We start from the raw sequence: 19,063 nt of genomic DNA, 5'->3' as shown, positions 1-19,063 counted from the left end.
CTGGAACTCAGCAAACCTCTCAAGGACTGTCTAGCTTATTCCAGAACTTTGTTGTGTAATCTGTACACTGCAAGGAAAGTAATTAGACTATCAGTTTACTGTAAAAGGATACAACACAAGAACAGCCAAATGCAAGAGATGGATAGGGCAAGGTACGTAGGAAGGGATGTAGAGGGCTCATGCTCTCCCATCACATTACTTTCCCTGAATCTCACCAATCTGGAAGCTCTGAACTGAGTTGTTGTTTTGTTTTGTTTTGTTAATAATACTTACTTCTTCCTCCAAAGTAGGAAATATTAATATTTCACTAGCTAAAAGTAAACTATGGTTCAAAAAAATTCTAATTGGTTTTGAACAATAGTAAGAATGTTAATGATCTATAATGGAAATGATATAGTTATCCTCAGGAGTTTTCATCAGAAGGAGTCCATTCTGTCCCTAATCCAAGCCTGGAGGTGGGATATTTTACATACAATAAGAATAGAATAGGAAGAGAAGAGTCTTCAATGTTACTAAGAAAACTAGGATAATTCTCTGATAGCTAAGAATACTCCTGCAATGCAGGAGACCCTGGTTTGACTCCTGGTTCAGGAAGATCTACTGGAGAACGGATAGGCTACTCACTCCAGTATTCTTGGGCTTCCCTTGTGGCTCAGCTGGTAAAGAATCTGCTTGCAATGCAGGAGAGCTGGGTCTGAACCCTGGGTTGGGAAGACCCCCGGAGAAGGGAACAGCTGCCCACTCCGGTATACTGGCCTGGAGAATTCCATCAGTCCATGGGGTCACAAAGAGTCAGACATGACTGAGAGACTTTCACTTTCACAATGCCCTAGAAGTTGAGAGTGAATTTTAAGAAAGTAATTTTAAGGGGCTTCCCAGATGGCATCAGTGGTTAAAAAAATAAAAAACCCACCCGCCAATGCAGGAGATATAAGAGGTGGGGGTTCTATCCCTAGGTCAGGAAGATCCCCTGGAGGAGAGAATGACAAGTCATTTCAGTATGCTTGCCTGGAGAATCCTGTGGACAGGGGAACCTGGCAGGCTACAGTGTATAGTGTCAGAGTTGGACACGAGTGAAGCAACTTAGCACTCACTCATGCAGTCAATTTTAAATGCTATATATGGCTAAATCAAGGAAAAACTGAACTGGAAAATTACACAGTAGTGAACTATATCTCTTTTCTGTTAAGTCTTCTTGGGGCTTTAGTCTATTGATCACTTTGGGAGAGTCATGAGAAATGAAAACAACAGATATCCTACCTTCACAAAGTCCATTTTACTTCTTTGTTTTCCTCCATCTGCATATATCGGAAACTACTCCTATCTAGCCATTGTCCACTACTCCCATCTAGTCTATTGTCCATCCATTGCTCCAGCCAACTTTTGCAACTTATGCTCAAGAATGCATTTTAACTCATTTTCTTTAAATATCTGTCATAATCAATCATGATAGAAAATAGCAGATGTAGCAATGATTGTTGCCAATGCTTGAAATTTAATTCAGCTATTCAGACTGATGGTTCTCCTGATAACTGGAATAATCAAACTTGATTACTGGTCAGGAGGGGGAAAAGTGATAGGGACACAACATCAGTGATCATGCCTCCCTCTCTGATCTCTTCAAAAGCCTATGCCTAAGGGGTAGAGCTTCTGGTAAAGGTTTTCAAATGAAACATACTCACTTGGTATGTTTCCTTGGCCCTTTAGAGCCATCTTACAACTATAAAGACACATACTAATGATAGACAGAAAATGAGGAGCCTAGTTTCTTGCTGACATTCTCAAATAGCTCCACCAGCCTTGAAGTATCTACTTCCGTAGTTCTTACTGTCTGATAATAACAATCTCTTTTGCATTTGGTCACTGGAGTCTGGTTTTCTGTTGCTCAAGTATAACTCTACCCAGACATTTGATTGTCCACTTTTCCCACTAGATCATAAGATGTCAGATAGGATCTGCTACCTATGTAAGCTAGGATGCTTTCATAGAAAATAATAGAAAACCCAATTCAAAATGTCTTTAACTATAGGAAGTTTATTAACTCAGATAATTGGAGATCTAGAAGTAAGACAAACTTAAGAGTAGACATAATCCCATGATTCCAGTTCCATTTCTCTCTCTGCCATTCTTTTGACTTCCCCTATATGTAGACTTCTGTTCCAGTTACCATCAAAAGGACTGTAGTGGGGGCTTCCCTGATGGCTCAGTGGTAAAGAATCCACCTGCCAATGCAGGAGACATGGGTTTGATCCCTGATGCAGGAGGATTCCACGTGCTGCGGAGAAACTAAGCCTGCTCACCACAACTACTGACCCTGTGCTCTAGAGCTTGAGCTCTGGCAACAAAAGAAGCCACTGCAAAGAGAAGCCCATGCACCTCAATTAGAGAGCAGTCCCCTGCTCGCCACAACCAGAGAAAGCTTCACAAAGCAACAAAGACCCAGCACAGCCAAAAATTAATTTATTATTTTTAAAAGAACTGTAGCAATTTCAAGCCTCACATCCAAGAATAACTATGTCCAGAAGAATTGTGAATCATTTCTCAAAGTTCTCCTGGAAAAGTTTTTCTTGAAGCAGCCTTCAAACCTATTCTTGCAACTCACTGAAGTGAACTGGGGAACATGCATGACCCTAATCTAATCTCTGGCAAGAGGGTAATATTACCCTTAGACCAGTCCAGACCTCTGGAGCTGAGAATGCTGTGCTACATCAACTGTGAATGAGAGAGGGATTTCTGAACATCAGAATTCTGTTGGGAAGAAATTCTGACAAAGGAAGGCAAGGATGTTGAGTAGGTAAAGAACTCACTTTTTGTATTCCCAGCATCTTGCAAACATACTTAAAAAAAAAAAAAAAAAACTCCACCCTACACATGCAAAGCTTACATTTTATCTCAACAAGTTCCCTGAGAGAAGGAAGCATGTTTTACTTCTGTTTATACTACTCCTGTGTCTAACTCAATAGCCTGAACATAGTAGAATTCAAGTTGTTGATTTTTCGGTCAACAAGCCTCAGAAAATAGCCTAAATTATTTAACCTCTTGGATTCTTTTGTAGATTGCTAGAACTTCTTGCTAATCAATCAACTTTTTTTTTTCTTTTGGCCACATGGCTTGCAGGATTTTAGTTCCCCACCAGGGATTGAAGCTGGGACAACAGCAGTGAAAGTGCCAATTCCTAACTACTAGACCACCAGGGAACTCTGACTAATCAACTTCTTTGACTCCCAAGACTTAGAACTGCTGGGATAGTTAATACGTCGACATTTATTCAATAACTGTGTTACTGTATTAGTTACTTTTTCAGGGAGAGCAAATTGTCGGAGAAGGCAATGAGAGCCCACTCCAGTACTCTTGCCTGGAAAATCCCATGGACGGAGGAGCCTGGTAGGCTGCAGTCCATTGGGTCACTAAGAGTTGGGCACGACTGAGCGAATTCACTTTAACTTTCCACTTTCATGCATTGGAGAAGGAAATGGCAACCCACTCCAGTATTCTTGCCTGGAGAATCCCAGGGACGATGGAGCCTAGTGGGCTGCCATTGATGGGGCCGCACAGAGTCGGACATGACTGAAGCAACTTAGCAGCAGCAGCAAATCGTAGAGAAGTTCTTAAAGCTCCTTTTTCTCATCCAAATGGAGAAACTAGAGGGATGAAGATGTTCTGCTTTTCTAGGGGCACAGTTGTCAGACGTAAAGTTCCAAATCCTCCCCAAATTCAGTAACTAGAGATGACTACTGATGATTGTTTTTAATAGTTGATTTTCAAAGATGTGAACATGTAATATGATCCATGGAAATATAAGTCTCTAAAGGAGAAAAAAATATTTGCTTCCTTTCTAAAATTTCATCACTAGGCAAATTTGGGTCATTGACTTCTAAAATTCATTCCTCATCCTACTAGAAAGTTTGTGTTTTGTTTTTTGTTGTTTTTAAAGCTTGGAGTTGTGAGGGGATACTTATATCTTCTAATAACATCTCCTCAGTTGATTAGAGCCACTGACATAGTCCCTACTTGTCCAGGATAGTTGGCATTGTTAAGCTTGGTTCACAGAAAGTGCCTTTGACTTGGAGATCTCATCTCAGCCTAGACCACTGCTGTGACCAGGGACTAAGCACTGAACCACTCAGTTTCTCTTGCAAAAACGGGGATTACAGTTGCTGCTTTTGACATGGCCCAAGACCAACTGGGATTCAGTATTTCAGCATTTAAGCACAAATCCAGACACACAAAATTAATTTAACCATTTAAATGGATGTTTCCTCATCCATTTCTCCAAACATTCCAACTAGTCCTAAATCTCCCAATGGGCCAGGTGTGTTTATATGCTCAGTCATGCCCGACTCTGCAACCCCATGGACTGTAGCCCGTCAGGCTCTTCTGTCCATGGGGATTCTCCAGGCAAGAATATTGGAGTGGGTTGCCATTTCCTTCTCCAGGGAATCTTCTCAACCTGGGGATCGAACCCAGGTCTCTCACATTGCTGACGGATCCTTACCTTCTGAGCCACCAAAGGGGCCAGGAATACAGCAAAATGAAGAGGACTGCCTGGGGGATAGGGGTTGGGGGGACCTCCAACCCGGGTCGCAGTCTTGGGGTGGCTCGGTCCCCCACACGATGACCCACGGCCATAAAGTTCCTCGAGTCCCAGGAACTTGGCTGCAGCGTGTCGCCAACCGTGTTCTGCCCAGACTTCGCCCTCAGTAGGCAGGAGAGGCGCGGGAGCCGAGTGAGGGCAACACAGTACACCGGCTGGAGTAGCTGAAACTCGCGCCACAGCGGTCTCGCAGGCCCACCTGCCCGGGGGAGGGTGGGTGCACGGGCAAATCTTAGATTGGGCAACTCCCAGCAGGCGCGCGACCGACGCTTCCAGGCGGTTTCCGGACCTTCAGAACCGGAAGCGGGTCTGGGCGCGCGCCCGGGCCCGCGGGGGTGGGGCCACCCTCCCGGAAGTGCCTGCAGCCTCGGGCTGGTTTTCGCTGTGCCCCAGTGGTGCGCGCGGGGCCGTAGGGGCTTGGGGACCGTCGGTTCTCTTAACTTCTCTGAGCGGGCGGGAGCCTGTTAGGGCAACGATCCCGCGGTGGGAAGGGAGGGAAAGTCGTAGGGGACCCAGGCCTTTGTCCCTGCTAGAGAGGGAAGGGCGTTTGGCCAGCCCGCGGGCAAAAGTGTCGGTTCCTGTCCCACAGAAGTGCGGGATGGACGGGCTTCTGACTCCCAGGGAGTCTGCAAAATTCATTGCCGAGAACAGTCGAGATGTGTTCATTGACGACGGAGGCGTGCGGAGGGTGGCCGAGCTGCTGCTGGCCAAGGCCACGGGGCCCGAGCTGCGCATTGGGGGCTGGAAGGCGATTCACGAGCTGAACCCTAGAGGCACCGACGAGGCCGCCGTTAACTGGGTTTTTGTGACAGACACGCTCAACTTCTCCTTCTGGTCGGAGAGTGACGAGCATAAATGTCTGGTGGGGTTTGGGGGAAAGACGTACAGTGGATACTGGTCCCTGTGCGCCGCGATCAACAGAGCTCTGGACGAAGGTTGGTACCCCTACTTCCGGTCAGACCCAGTGGCGTTGAGATTTCATTTTACTGGGAGGGTCCCACAGAGTGGGTTGGGACATGGAATAATGTATTGATAAGCCGAATTTATTGCCGGTACCTCTGCTTAAAATAAAAGTAAGAGAAGAAGCTGGCATGAAATCTTTGATCAGTGTGAAATGATTCTAATACTTATCACTGTCGCAGCTAAGACTGAAAGTCAGTTTTCTTAGGAACGCCACTCTGATGACATCTGAGGAGCAAAGGGACAAATATTATCCCACACTTTATACAGTCAAACTACATTTGATGTAATATTACAATTATTAGATGTGGATGAGTAAGTACAGACGAGCAAATACAGAATGAGGGATCTGTTTCTGATTTTTAATTACTCATCTACTTTTAATTCATTCCTGTAATACTTAAGTGGTTTCATTTTAATTGTATGTTGTAAAAGCAAAGGCCTAATGAATATAAAAGTATGACATTGTTCCTCTGCTTGTGCTCTTCTTCCTAAGGGGTCCCAATAACTAGTGCTTCCTACTATGCCACAGTGACCCTTGATGAGGTTCGGCATATTCTCCGGTCTGACACAGATGTCCCCATGCCTTTGATAGAAGAGAGGCATCGGATTCTCAATGAAACAGGGAAAATTCTGCTTGAGAAGTTTGGAGGCTCTTTTCTTAATTGTGTCCAAAGAAGTGATAAAAGTGCTCAGAAGTTATTGCACCTGGTAGTTGAAAACTTTCCTTCTTACAGGGATGTGACTGAGTTTGAGGTGAGTTGCTCCCCTTCTAGAGATTTTAGAGTTCTTAATTATCTTCTCATAGATAACTCTTACTTTCAGAACTCCTTTCGAGAATAAAAATTTAAATTCTGGAATTTTTTCCTAATGGAACCGAGGAACAGTAACAAAATTGTTAAGCAGTGTTTCAAAGACATTACTTCTCTTAATGCTTTCTAATCAGTGTATTTCCTTTATTGTTTTGTCCTTTACAATGTTTCAAACCTAAGAAAACACTAGACTTAACATGATGTCACTTGGGGATAGTGAGGTCCTTTTCGTACTTCAAAAACTTTACTTCATTGGATAAGAATCAGAATGTATACTAAATTTTCTCTTAAAAAATTTCTTGCTGAGTTCTAATGTATATATACTATGTATTTTCTTTTTCATGCACAGGGTAGTTTAACAGTATTATTTGAAATTTAAGTAGGCATACTTTTTAAATGGTGAACATTTTGTATACTCTCCTAGTATACACCTGGATTTTATTTTTGTGTAATTCTTTTAGAATTTGTTGTCACTGTGTATTTTAACTGTTAAATAGAATCGAAAGTAACTTAAGAGGGACCGTATATATAAATCTCTTGACTAAGTTAATAAGTACTTATGTCAACTTGAAATTTTAAAGCTACCCTTTTGTAATCACAACAACTAAAATGACTGGTAATATTGTTCAAATCTCTCTTTATGATTCACAGGGTATTTGCATGCACACACTCTCATTTGATCCACAGAACAATTCTGTAGGGCTAAGGACAAGGAGCGTTATAATCCTATTTGTAGACCTGGAACCACAGTCTCAAAAATAGGTTAGCTAATGTACAATATCTTAGGTCATTTAGTCAAGAAATAGCTAGCTTTTCAGTTCTACTGTAAAGTGAAAGATGCTTGATTATGTATGTTAAGATTCTTTTAATTGCAAGTGACAGACACAAAACAAGATATGGAGATAAATATCCAGGATCAGGGACTCAAAGCCATCGGGATTCAGTCCTCTCTTTGTTTCTGTTGACTCCATTTTTCTCTTACCGCAGACCAACTTTCTCCATGAAGTAGGAAAGTAGATAACTGAAGGACCTACTGTATAGCACAGAGAACTCTACTCAGTACTCTGTAATAGCCTACTCTGTAACTCTACTCAATACTCTATAATGGGAAGAGTTTCCCATTTTATCACTTTAGCCACCAGGGAGAGAGGGAGGAACTCTCTTGTTCTTGCTTCCAGTTCTAAAACTCCTGGACAAGGACTGATTGACCTGGCATGGATTATGACCAGTTAGGTATGACTGTGGAGAGTAGTATGGATGGGACACAGGCAGTTCCTAGGAAAGAGACCCTAGGCCACTGTTGAACTTCATTTTCTTCTGAGGAACCATTTTATTAATGCAGAGGTTACTATGAGCTTTATCTTAGTCTTCAAAGTATGTCATTTCAACCTTGTTTTTCAGGAAATTTGGATCAAGTTCTTTATTTCATGCTGGCCATTTAAATATATTAAACAGTGTATGAAAGTAATCAAACTGTCATTCGTGTTACTTGGAATCTGTGTATTCCAGAATCAACATGGTTGTTGTAGAAAAAGGGCTAAGATTAAATTTAACATGACTTTAGGATGGTGGCTCAGTTGGTAAAGAATCTGCCTGCAATGTGGGAGACCTGGGTTCGATCCCTGTGTTGGGAAGATCCCCTGGAGAAGGGAAAGGGGATCCTTTTAGTCCCTACCCATTCCAGTATTCTGGCCTAGAGAATTCCATAGAGTGTGTAGTTCATGGAGTCGCAAAGAGTCGGACACGACTGAGCGACTTTCACTTGCTTACTCCCTTACTAGGATGGAATGAATTCAGGACATCATGTAGTTGTTTACTTTCAAGTTGTCCTGAATTTTTGTTTCTGTAAGAAAAAGGAGTGAATTTTTTTGGTAGATAAGATTGAGTTAGTAAGCATTTGCTGAAATTCTCTTTTATTTACAGCAGAGTGCTTTCTTTTCATTTGTTGTATATGCTGAGAAGTTCAATTAGAAACTGTACCAGGATATAGATTAATTTTAAGGCTAACACATTTTTTTTTTTCCTTTTTGGCCACACCATGCAGCATGTAGGCTTTTAGTTCCTTACCGGGGATTGAACCTGTGCCCCCTGTATTTGAAACTCAGAGTCTTAACCACTGGACTGCCAGGGAAGTCCAAGACTGATACATTTTAAAATGAAAATTAGTACCTGAGCCATTTCCCATCAGTACTCATTTCTTGCCGGGGTCCAGCCCTGGTGGATCCAGGGAATTTGAAGGGTAGACGGAGTCGGCGAGGAAAGACTTATTTATTTATTAATATAAGATTAGATTAGGAAGAAATAGTGTAGTGGGAAGATTAAGTGGAGAGAAGAGGCTGAAGAACTTGGATTACGTGGAAGACCAATAAAATTCCAGACAAGGAACTTGCACCATCTACATTGGGCCACCAGCGCTTGCTTGAATATCTAAGGGTGCCTCGCCTTAGGCTCCCTTTCGCGTGGTCTTAACAGCCAGGGCAAGTAAGTAGACTTGGTGGGCCTCCGCGCCCCAGATGGGAATTCAGCCTGAAATTAGAGTAAAGAGGACACACGGGGGAAACCAGTCCAGCGACTGGCTCTCCTTCTATTGTCCTTCAAGACTTTTTATACTTTTGATTATACATAGAGATCAATGGGTAATACAAAATTATGTGCGTTAACAGCCCAGACTCTTTCTGTATATCTTTTTGTATACAAAAGGTCTCAGGTGATTTACATTATCTTCTGGCCAAGAGGCTTGTTAACACTTTTTGGCTCTCTTTCTTAATGAATGTTAATTTTGTTTCCCCTAAGTGTTTTTCTTTAATCATCATCTCCTTAAAGCTCTAAAGTTACATCTCTATAAGGCGCAGTGGGTTATAACAAAGAAGGTACTTAACTCAAAGATCTAATGTTGCTAATACCAGGTCTACTACTTGTTTTTCTATATATCAACTATATCTAAAAATAAAGGATATGAAAATTTGGCAGCAAGTATTGGCTCAACAAATGAAACTTTTAATCAGTCCTATTCTAATGACTTTGACTCGTCGGAAGCCCCTACATTCCTAGGATGTTTTAAGCTTCCTGTGCCTCTTGTGGTCCGGAGGCCTCAAACGATCACATGCGCAGCTGTACAAGGTCTGCAGGCAGGCTAGAAAGCCATCAGAGGGGTTTTTGGATTGAAACACTCTTTCAAATGCAGAAGACTAAAGCCCTGAATTGACTTTTTCCAGAGAATGTCAGAAGAGTGGAAAAGCAGGCAGATTCTTATTTTTTGGGGGGGTGGATGCTCAGGAAATTCCAGGGGGAAAACCTGAGGTCTGATTAGCCTTGCCATCAGAGCTCTGCCGCATGACCTTGTCACGGGTGGAATTCCTCACGCTGGCTCCTGGCAGTTTCTAAAATACATTCTTACAGAAAATTCCCCAAAATGTAACAAAAATCAAATTTAAACATTTTGGTACTTTCTTAAAGAAGTATTACTACATTTTTTCATTTTTTATTTATATTTTCATAAGATTATCATTATTGTTACCCCAAAGCACTATATTTCTTGAATCCCTGTGATTCCTCACATAACACTGAATGTATAGTGAGGACTCACTTAATCCTTTGATTAGTTAATTTTAAGTTACCTTTGCATATTTATTTATTTTTAAAAATTTTTATGGAGTATAGTTGGTTTACAATGTTGTGTTAGTTTCTGGTGACATAAATAATTCACCAAAGTGAACTAGTTATACATATGTCTACTCTTTATTATTTATTTATTTTTTTGTCCAATCTTTTTTAGATTTTTTTTACCATTGCAGAATATTGAGTAGAGTTCTCTGTGCTATACAGTAGGTCTTATTAGTTATCTACTTTATATATAGTGGTGTGTATATGCCAATCCCAATCTTCCAAATGATCTCTCCCCCACCCAACTTTCCACCCCTGGTAACCGTAAGTTCATTTTCTACATCTGTGACTCTGCACATTCATTTAAAAGATAAAAAAATAATTAAGGCACTGAGCGACTTCACTTTCACTTTTCACTTTCATGCATTGGAAAAGGAAATGGCAACCCACTCCAGTGTTCTTGCCTGGAGAATCCCAGGGACGGGGGAGCCTGGTGGGCTTGCCGTCTATGGGGTCGCACAGAGTCGGGCACGACTGAAGTGATTTAGCAGCAGCAGCAGCTCAATTCCAAGTCTAAAGAAATTCTAATGAACTTTTGGTACTGCTGCTGAATTCAGAAAGTGATAAAATCAAATGTATTTTTAAAAATTTAGTTGGTCATTTATTGGCTGCACTGGGTCTTTGTTGCTGTGCTCAGGCTTTTCTCTAGTTGTAGCAAGCAGCGGCTACTCTCTAGTTGTAGTGCAGGGCTTCTCACTGTGGTGGCATCTCTTGTTGCAGAGCCCAGGTTCCAGGTGTGTGGGCTGCAGTGGTTGCTGCACTTTGGGCTCAGTAGTTGTGGCTCGTGGGCTGTAGGCTCAGTAGTTGTGGCTCGTGGGTACCATAGTTGGGGCACATGCGCTCAGTTGCTCTGAGGCATGTGGAATCTTCCTAGGCCAGGGATCGAACCTATGTCCCTTGTATTGGCAGGTATATTCTTATCCACTGGACCAGGGAAGTCCTCAAATGTCTATCTATATTTTAAAAATTTTCTAATTGCAAAAGTAAAACAAATTAATTATAGAATTTGGATAGTACAGAGAAGCAATCTTTATTCTGCCAAGAGTTAACCATTGTTCACAATTTGATCCTTTTCTGTGTGTGATGAGATATATATGTGTATATATATATATAGACTATATGTATATGTGCTGGGAAGAAATATGCTATATAAACTGTTTTAAAATTTAATATATTATAAGCATCTATGTCAGTAAAAATTCTTTCACAGCACAATTTTTTTCCACACTACTCTTAATGGCTTCATAGTATTCTACTATATTGATGTACATTACCATAATTATTTGCCCAAACTATTTTACCACAATAATTGTGATATATAGTTTTATTTTTAAGTTAAATTTTATATCTTATTGTTTCCAGTTTTATGTAAAAATAAGCAATATTGCACAGCAGTTTAACACCCATAATTATTTCCTTAGAATGGATTCCCCATAATGGGATTACAGAGTTAGAGTGTGGCCAGGATTTTCAGACTTATAATACATAAAAATGGTTACTCTTTTCCAGGAAAACAATAACAAAGATGATCAGCAGTAGCATATCTGAGTGTCCTTTTCCCTACTCCTTCATAATATGGTAGTAGTATCAATTGCTGTGTTTTCTAATCTTCAGCAAGTTACTAAAAATAGTTATAATTGTTTTTAATGTTACACTTATCTGCTGAGATGATCATTTGTTTCTAGACATTGTGAACAAGTTAGTGAAGTTAGAGAATTTGTTTAAATGAAACAGTTTAGATGAGTGATTTCTCAACCTGGCTGTGCCCCAGAATCAGGAGACTTCAGAATTCAGATACATTCCCAAAGCACCACCATCAAAGATTCTGATCTCTGGGTAAAATAACTTTATTTTTTAAAGCTCTTAAAGGGACTCTGATTTAGAACATTCAGTAACTATTGTTGTTTAGTTGCTAAGTCATGTCTGAGTCATTTTCAACCCCAGTGACTGTAGCCCGCCAGGCTCCTCTGTCCGTGGGATTTTCCAGGGAGGAATACTGGTGTGGGTTGCCATTTCCTTCTCCAGGGCATCTTCCAATCCAGGGATTAATAAACCTGCATCTTCAGTGTTGGCAGGTGGATTCTTTATCACTGAGCCATCAGGGAAGCCCATTCAGTAACTATATAAAAGCCCTAATTAACAAATCAACTTCCTTTATGCTGACATACTGAATAAATATACATGAAAAGCTTGAGCTTTCCTCCCCTGGTAGTTCAGAATCCGCCTGCAATTCAGGAAGCCTGGCTTCGATCCCTGGGTTAGGAAGATCCCCTGGAGGAGGGCATGGCAACCCACTCCAGTATTCTTGCCTGGAGAATCCTCATGGACAGAGGAGCCTGGTGGGCAACAGTTCATGGGGTCACAAAGAGTCAGACAGTACTGAGTGACTAAGCATAATTGATAACATGTTACGTTATGCTTAAGCATTTGTAATTCTTGACCTTTCTAGTTTGTTCATGATAAGTTTGTTGCAGAAAATCAACTCATGGTTATAGTGTTTTACATTGATTATTATTTTATGAAGATACTATTTTGAAAATATTTTATTTGCAAAGCAGTGTTATGGAACATATGTGTTGTGTACTTAGTTGCTCAGTCGTGTCTGACTCTGCGACCCCATGGGCTGTGGCCCGCCAGGCTCCTCTGTCCATGGGATTTTCCAGGCAAGAATACTGGAGTAGGTTGCCATATCCTCCTCCAGGGGATCTTCCCAACCCAGGGATTGAACCCAGGTCTCCTGCCTTGCAGGAGGATTCTTTACCATCTGAGCCACCAGGGAAGCCCTGTGGAACGTATAGGGAATTGTTACTAGAGGATTTACTGGTATTTTCAGTGATATCAGTTAATATTTTAGAGATATAGATTTGGTTACTAAAATTATTTGACTACTAAAAACCATATCAGCTTGCTAAAAAGTGCTTTATAGGTTATTTGAATTTATTTTTAGATTCTTCACTTGAATTTGTTTTTGTTTTCATTTTAGGGTATTATAATCTAACCTTCATGATATCCTAGTTGGCTACCATGGAAACAGTGCTCATGATGTGACAATCTGTGTTTTGTTAGATGCTGGCACTGATTTTGTTATATAAGTCTGGCTCCTAGATTTTTCCTGTTTGCTCTATGCATGCATGCATGTTAAGCTGTTTCAGTCGTGTCCAACTCTTTGCAACCCTATAGACTGTAGTCTGCCAGGCTTCTCTGTCCATGGGAATCTCCAGACATCGTGCTCTCCTCCAGGGGATCTTCCCAAGCCAGGGATTGAACCCATATCTCTTATGTCTCCTGAATTCGCAGGAGGGTTCTTTACCACTAGTGCCACCTGGGAAGCCCTTGCTCTATGAATCTTATTAAAAATAGGAGACAATAGCTTCTATTATAATATATATTATGATTAATACTTCTTTTTGGAACAGTTTTATTTTGTGAATTAAGTTTATGCTTGCTGTTCCATAAAGTTTACTTGAATTAGAAATCTAGTTACCATCTACAAGTCCAGCATCCATAAAGGAACAATTTCCAGGTTGTCATATTTTGGTAGGTTTGGGAATATAGATTATTCCCAGATGATATAGAAATATTTCTTAGAGGTGATTTCTTCCTCCATCACTCAATGTAATTTACAGACTTTACACCAAAAAATAAGTGTATGTGTTTGCCCTAGAAAACAAAATACTCAGTTTCTTAGTGGTGGCTTTAGAAAATTTAGTTTAAAAAAAAGATGGCAAACTTAGTTTACTTAGAAAAAGTACATCCTGGTTGATTGCAGGGGGTATTCTTTAAGGTTAAACAATATTAAGTTATTTTTCAGGATAGTATAGCAATATTTTTAAAAGAAGTAGTTTTAATAGAGTTTTTTTTATAAATGAATCTAGATTATCATCTTAAAGAATTTTTATATGGAGTCTATCCTTGAAGAATTTAATTTCATTTTTTATTTACTTATTTATGTCATTTACTTATTTAAACATTCTCCAAGGTGGTCAGAATGTGTTTTGGGAGCCAGTGATACTTTTTAACGGTTAGCAGACTCACAGTTATAAAAGATGATTTGAGGTCATCAGCCTTGGTATTAAGACTAGGAGTAGATTTAATTATGTTTTTCCATATTCCCTACTAATGAGCATTTGTAGTTTTATAGAGAATTTTTGAGTTAAATTATGACCCATTGTCTTATAATGTTTGGTTAAATTTGTTTCTGACATGTATAAATATAATTGGTAGCTTATTTCGTTATATGGACTTAAATATTGACTTGGACCGTTTCCAAAAATGGTTGACTTGATAAATTCTAGCTGTTGATCAGTTGTGTCTTTATCTCTGAAATAAGTTAATCATTTTATCTGAAAGGAAATAGTTAAAAAATGGATATTGTAATTCTCTTCAAAAGTGAGTTCAGGGATGATTATTTCTTCTTCCATATGCTTCTATATTTTATATAATTAATGTGAATCATGTTGCACTCAGAAAAGCATATATATATATATTTTAAGAAACTTTCTAAAGAAATGCTGTCTAGCCCTTAAACATAGTAAGCAGATAAATTATAGTGGCACAGAAATATGTATATAAAGTAATGTCATTGAAAAAGAACACTAAGTAGTACCATGATGACATGAATTGTATTTTATGTGCTTTGAAAAATAAAGGAAGTAAACCTGGAGTGATAGAGAGAAATTAGTATCTATAGACTCCCTTTTTTTTTCTATAAAAGGTCTATAAATTCTTACCAAAGAGTAAGATTATTTACCCTTGAAAAAATGTTTTCGATGTGTACCTTTTTTTAATAGCATACATAAGGCTTTCAGATACCCAGGTAACATTCATATTCTCTTCATTCATCAGGGGAAAAGAATTTCTTTTTACAAAAGGGCCCAAATCCTGGTGGCAGATACGTGGAGTGTATTAGAGGGGAAAGGAGATGGCTGCTTTAAGGACATCTCCAATATCACCATGTTTGCCGACTACAGATTACCTCAGGTTCTTGTTTACCTGGGAGCCCTGAAATACTCCAATGAACTACTGGAGAAGCTTCTCAAAGGTTTGCTAGCTTAATTAAGACATTCTTTGTTATACTGTGAATTGTTCAGTGTTTGTCATTTCTTTCACAAAAGGTCTTCCCTTAAAAAAAAACAAAACACTATTATTGTTAAAAGCACATGTAAAGAACGCAAGGGCAATTAAATTTTATAGAGAAAATTGGTTTTTGTTTTTTACACTGTGGAATATGGTTATTGCTGGAAATCACACTGTCTGGACATCATCATTTCAGAGTCTTATATTAAAATGACACCTAAATTTATGTCACATGAAGGTGACAACACTAAGACAGTTCAGGTTTGTATTCAAAGTGTTATTAATTAAGCTTAAGAGCACACTACACTGTGAAATAAAAAGTGGGCTGAGAGATAATAATATGTACTGGATTTTGAGTGAGAAAGCTCCAAGGTCTGCCGCTGGTTTATCTTGCACAAGTCACTGACTTTTCTAGGCTTATTTATTTGCCATTATTGAGTTTGAATATTAATTCTCAAGAGTGAGAGTCTTATTATGAGTATAAATAATTGTGTTTATATGAAAAGTAACTTTTCGCTTTTTAAATATTCCTTTGCATAAGGAAAATAATTATATTGTACAAATTTCATGTTAATTTCTCTTTTAGGGGCAATATTTTCAGCTACTTTTACCTTTATTTTTAAAAGAAGCTGTTTTTATGGTTGAGTAATTTTTTCTCGTGAAATATATTTCAATCACCCAAAATAAGAATGACACAGAATATAAAGGTACCATTATTCCTATGGTTGCTTCTACCAGATTTTTATGTAGCCTCGGGCAATCCATTTTGCTCATTTCCTCATTTGAAAAATAACAAGCTGTTTTATGTCATAATACTCATGTCTGGGATCATTAATTGTTGACTACCTTTAAAGGGACAACCTTTAGCAGTCAGGGCTTCTTCTACATACAGCCATATTCAGTTGATCTTTTTTTTTTTGGGTGTATGCAATACACATTCCTATCTTTATAAACACTTTCTTGCCTGGTGTCCCCCACCCAGATTTTCATTTATTCAGTTCAAATCCTACACATCCAAAAAAGCTTAACTCAAATGCTAAGTCAGTGTCTGTTCCTCCACTTGCCCCAAGGATCAGAGATAGACATATGGAAGGGACACAAGTAGCACTATTTAAGATCCCAAGTGACAGAATGGAACCAGTGGGGCTAGGGCATTTCCTCTAGGTCTCAGTGGATCACAGGGCTTCTCAGCTACTGTGAAGCTCTGTGTAAGAGTACCGATTGGTGGCCCGAGGCCAAATATAGCTTGCAGATGTGTTTTGTTTGGCTTGAACAGTGTTTTAAGCAATTTTTAGTTAGTTATCAGCACTTGACAATTAGATTTCACATGAAATTCAATTTTCTGGTTTCCAAGAGAAGAAAAATGCTCAAACTCTGGGGTCTGTCTGCCTTGACATGGGGCAGCATACGCTCTCTAATTGACCACATTTTGCATCCAGCTGCTGTATCCACTTACTCTGTCTGCCTCTATCTGTTGAGTTGCTGAGCCCAACTCGAGTCTCCCTGGCAAAGCACTGCCAGTGTCCACCTTGCAGGATCAGATATACTCTGGAGATGAGCACTGAAGACTTGTAGGATCTAGTGGCTCTGTATTCAGGCAGAGCTGACAAAAGGATCCTGACTCTGAAGAACAAGCATGGTTTTCCTTGCTCAAGCTAAGAACTTTGATCTCCTAGATTTTTCTTGATGTATCTGGAGTGTTCCCAAGACAACATTAAGTTCTCAAGGGTAAGGGAGGTGCTGTTTATTTGGCCCCCTGGGAGTCCTCCAAATTTTGCAGTAATTTTTTTTTTCTCCAACATCAAACCCAAATTTTAAATCCTCTCTTTTAAATAATTTAATAATCTTGCTGTCATATTTTAAAATATATGGGTCACCCATATTCAATTAGCAGATATTTATTGGGGAGCTAGTATATGCAAGGGGCTATGCTAGGTCCTATGACTATGAGACAATCAAGTCAGACACGATCCCTGTCTATGTGGAACTTAACTTGCAATTTTGAATTAATGCCAGAGTTTAGAAATTGTTTAAATTACCAAAAATAAATAAAGTCTGAGATTTACAGTTTTAAAATGAGTACTATTTACTGCATTTTGTCCTACAGTAAAGTTTTGAATACATTTTATTTCATTGACTATTAGTGCTTATTTTTCTTTTTCCTCCTTGCAGGAGAAATGCTTTTTTATGGGAATAGGCAAGAAGTGGAAATCAGAGGGTGCTCAGTTTGGTGTGTTGAGCTGATCCGGGATTGTCTTCTGGAGCTTATTGAAAAAAAGGGTGAAAAAACTACTGGAGAAATTAATTCCATTCTTCTGGATTATTACTTATGGGACTATGCCCGTGATCACAGGGAAGATATGAAAGGAATTCCATTTCATCGTACACGTTGCATATATTATTGACCCATAGTGTAAACTGATCCTAAGAAAGTCCTTGCATTTTTTTATCATAATTATTTATACAATTCTGCTTTGATATTAAGAGAAAGTGGTAGAGGTTATAGCGACAAGAAAATTGATTAGCCAGACTCTCTTAAAATCTTTTCCTGACATATCACCCTGTATTCCCAATTTTATCCTTTGTTTGCTTGTTTAATTTTGACTATATTTTCCCTTTCTATAGATACATGAGAGAAATAATGAAGAAAATTTAATGCTTTCTTTAAATCTCAGATTTCTTAAAATTAATCATGTCTTATAATGATCCTTGTGATAATATTTCATCCGTTCAATCAGTATCTTTTTTCACGGTGTAGTAATTTTCTGTGTACCATAATCATTTGACATGAGAGAGAGTAGGGTCTTTGCTGTATTGAATGCTGCCACTCTTATAGAAATCAATCTTGACAGATATTTTAAAACTTTTTGTTGATTAACATAATGATTTTCAATTTAGGATACTATTTTTCTTTTCAGAGTAACTACATTGGAATTTATTGAATAAAGATTTTTTAAACATTTCTTAAATATGGAATGAATTGTTTCATTAAATAGAATTTACCACATATATATTTTTTTAAGTTTACATTGAATTTGATTATCTATGTTGTAGGACTCTCATTTCTCAGCTTCACCACCACTTTCGTCTAATGTGCTTAGTCACTCAGTCGTGTCCAACTCTTTGTGACCCCGTGTACTGTAGCCCGCCAGGCTCCTCTTTCCATGGGATTCTCCAGGCAAGAATACTGGAGTGGGTTGCCATGCCCTCCTCCAGAGGGTCTTCCCAACTCAGGAATGAAACCCAGGTCTCCTGCACTGCAGGGGAATTCTTTACCGTCTGAGCCACCAGGGAAGCCCTTCATCTCACATAATCTTGATTTTCGTTAATTATCTACCTTGTCACCTCACTGTGTGTAAATTAGGGAAAGCTCGGAGAAGGCAATGGCACCCCACTCCAGTACTCTTGCCTGGAAAATCCCATGGATGGAGGAGCCTGGTGAGCTGCAGTCCATGGGGTCGCTAAGAGTCGGGCACGACTGAGCGACTTCACTATCACTTTTCACTTTCACGCATTGGAGGGAGGAAATGGCAACCCACTCCAGTGTTCTTGCCTGGAGAATCCCAGGGATGGGGGAGCCTGGTGGGCTGCCATCTATGGGGTCTCACAGAGTCAGACACGACTGAAGCGACTTAGCAGCAGCAGCAGTCCTTTCTCCAAGTACTTTACTGCCATCTGCTGGAAACTTGTCAGTAACTTTACAAATTACAATGTATGGGAATGTGAATGGGGCACCCTAGAATCGGATACTGCCCTTTTTTAAAAAAGTTTTTATTGGAGTGTAGTTGCTTTACAGTGTTGTATTAGTTTCTGTTGTACAGCGAAGTGAATCATCCATATGTTTACATATATCCCCTTTTTAAATTTCCTTCCCTTTTAGGTCACCACAGAGCACTGAGTAGAGCTCCCTGTGCTATACAGTAAGTTCTCGTTGGTTATCTGTTTTATACATAGTAGC

The 19,063-nt window shown here is 39.4% G+C and overlaps 1 protein-coding gene across 1 annotated transcript; it reads left to right on the top strand.

The window, feature by feature from the left end:
- The first annotated feature begins 4,924 nt into the window (after positions 1-4,924).
- CUNH9orf64 (chromosome unknown C9orf64 homolog) lies at positions 4,925-18,074 on the top strand. Its single transcript, XM_040244566.1, has 4 exons — positions 4,925-5,529; positions 6,051-6,310; positions 14,875-15,070; positions 17,278-18,074. The coding sequence occupies exons 1-4, from the start codon at positions 5,193-5,195 to the stop codon at positions 17,508-17,510; spliced, it is 1,026 nt and encodes a 341-aa protein (XP_040100500.1). The 5' UTR covers positions 4,925-5,192; the 3' UTR covers positions 17,511-18,074.
- Positions 18,075-19,063: the final 989 nt, after the last annotated feature.

The sequence above is a fragment of the Oryx dammah genome, unplaced genomic scaffold (genome assembly GCF_014754425.2).
Source record: "Oryx dammah isolate SB20612 unplaced genomic scaffold, SCBI_Odam_1.1 HiC_scaffold_1, whole genome shotgun sequence".
In the NCBI taxonomy this organism is placed as follows: Eukaryota; Metazoa; Chordata; class Mammalia; order Artiodactyla; family Bovidae; genus Oryx; species Oryx dammah.
The sequence above is the reverse complement of the archived record's forward strand: the minus strand, read 5'-3'. Positions and strand labels throughout refer to the sequence as shown.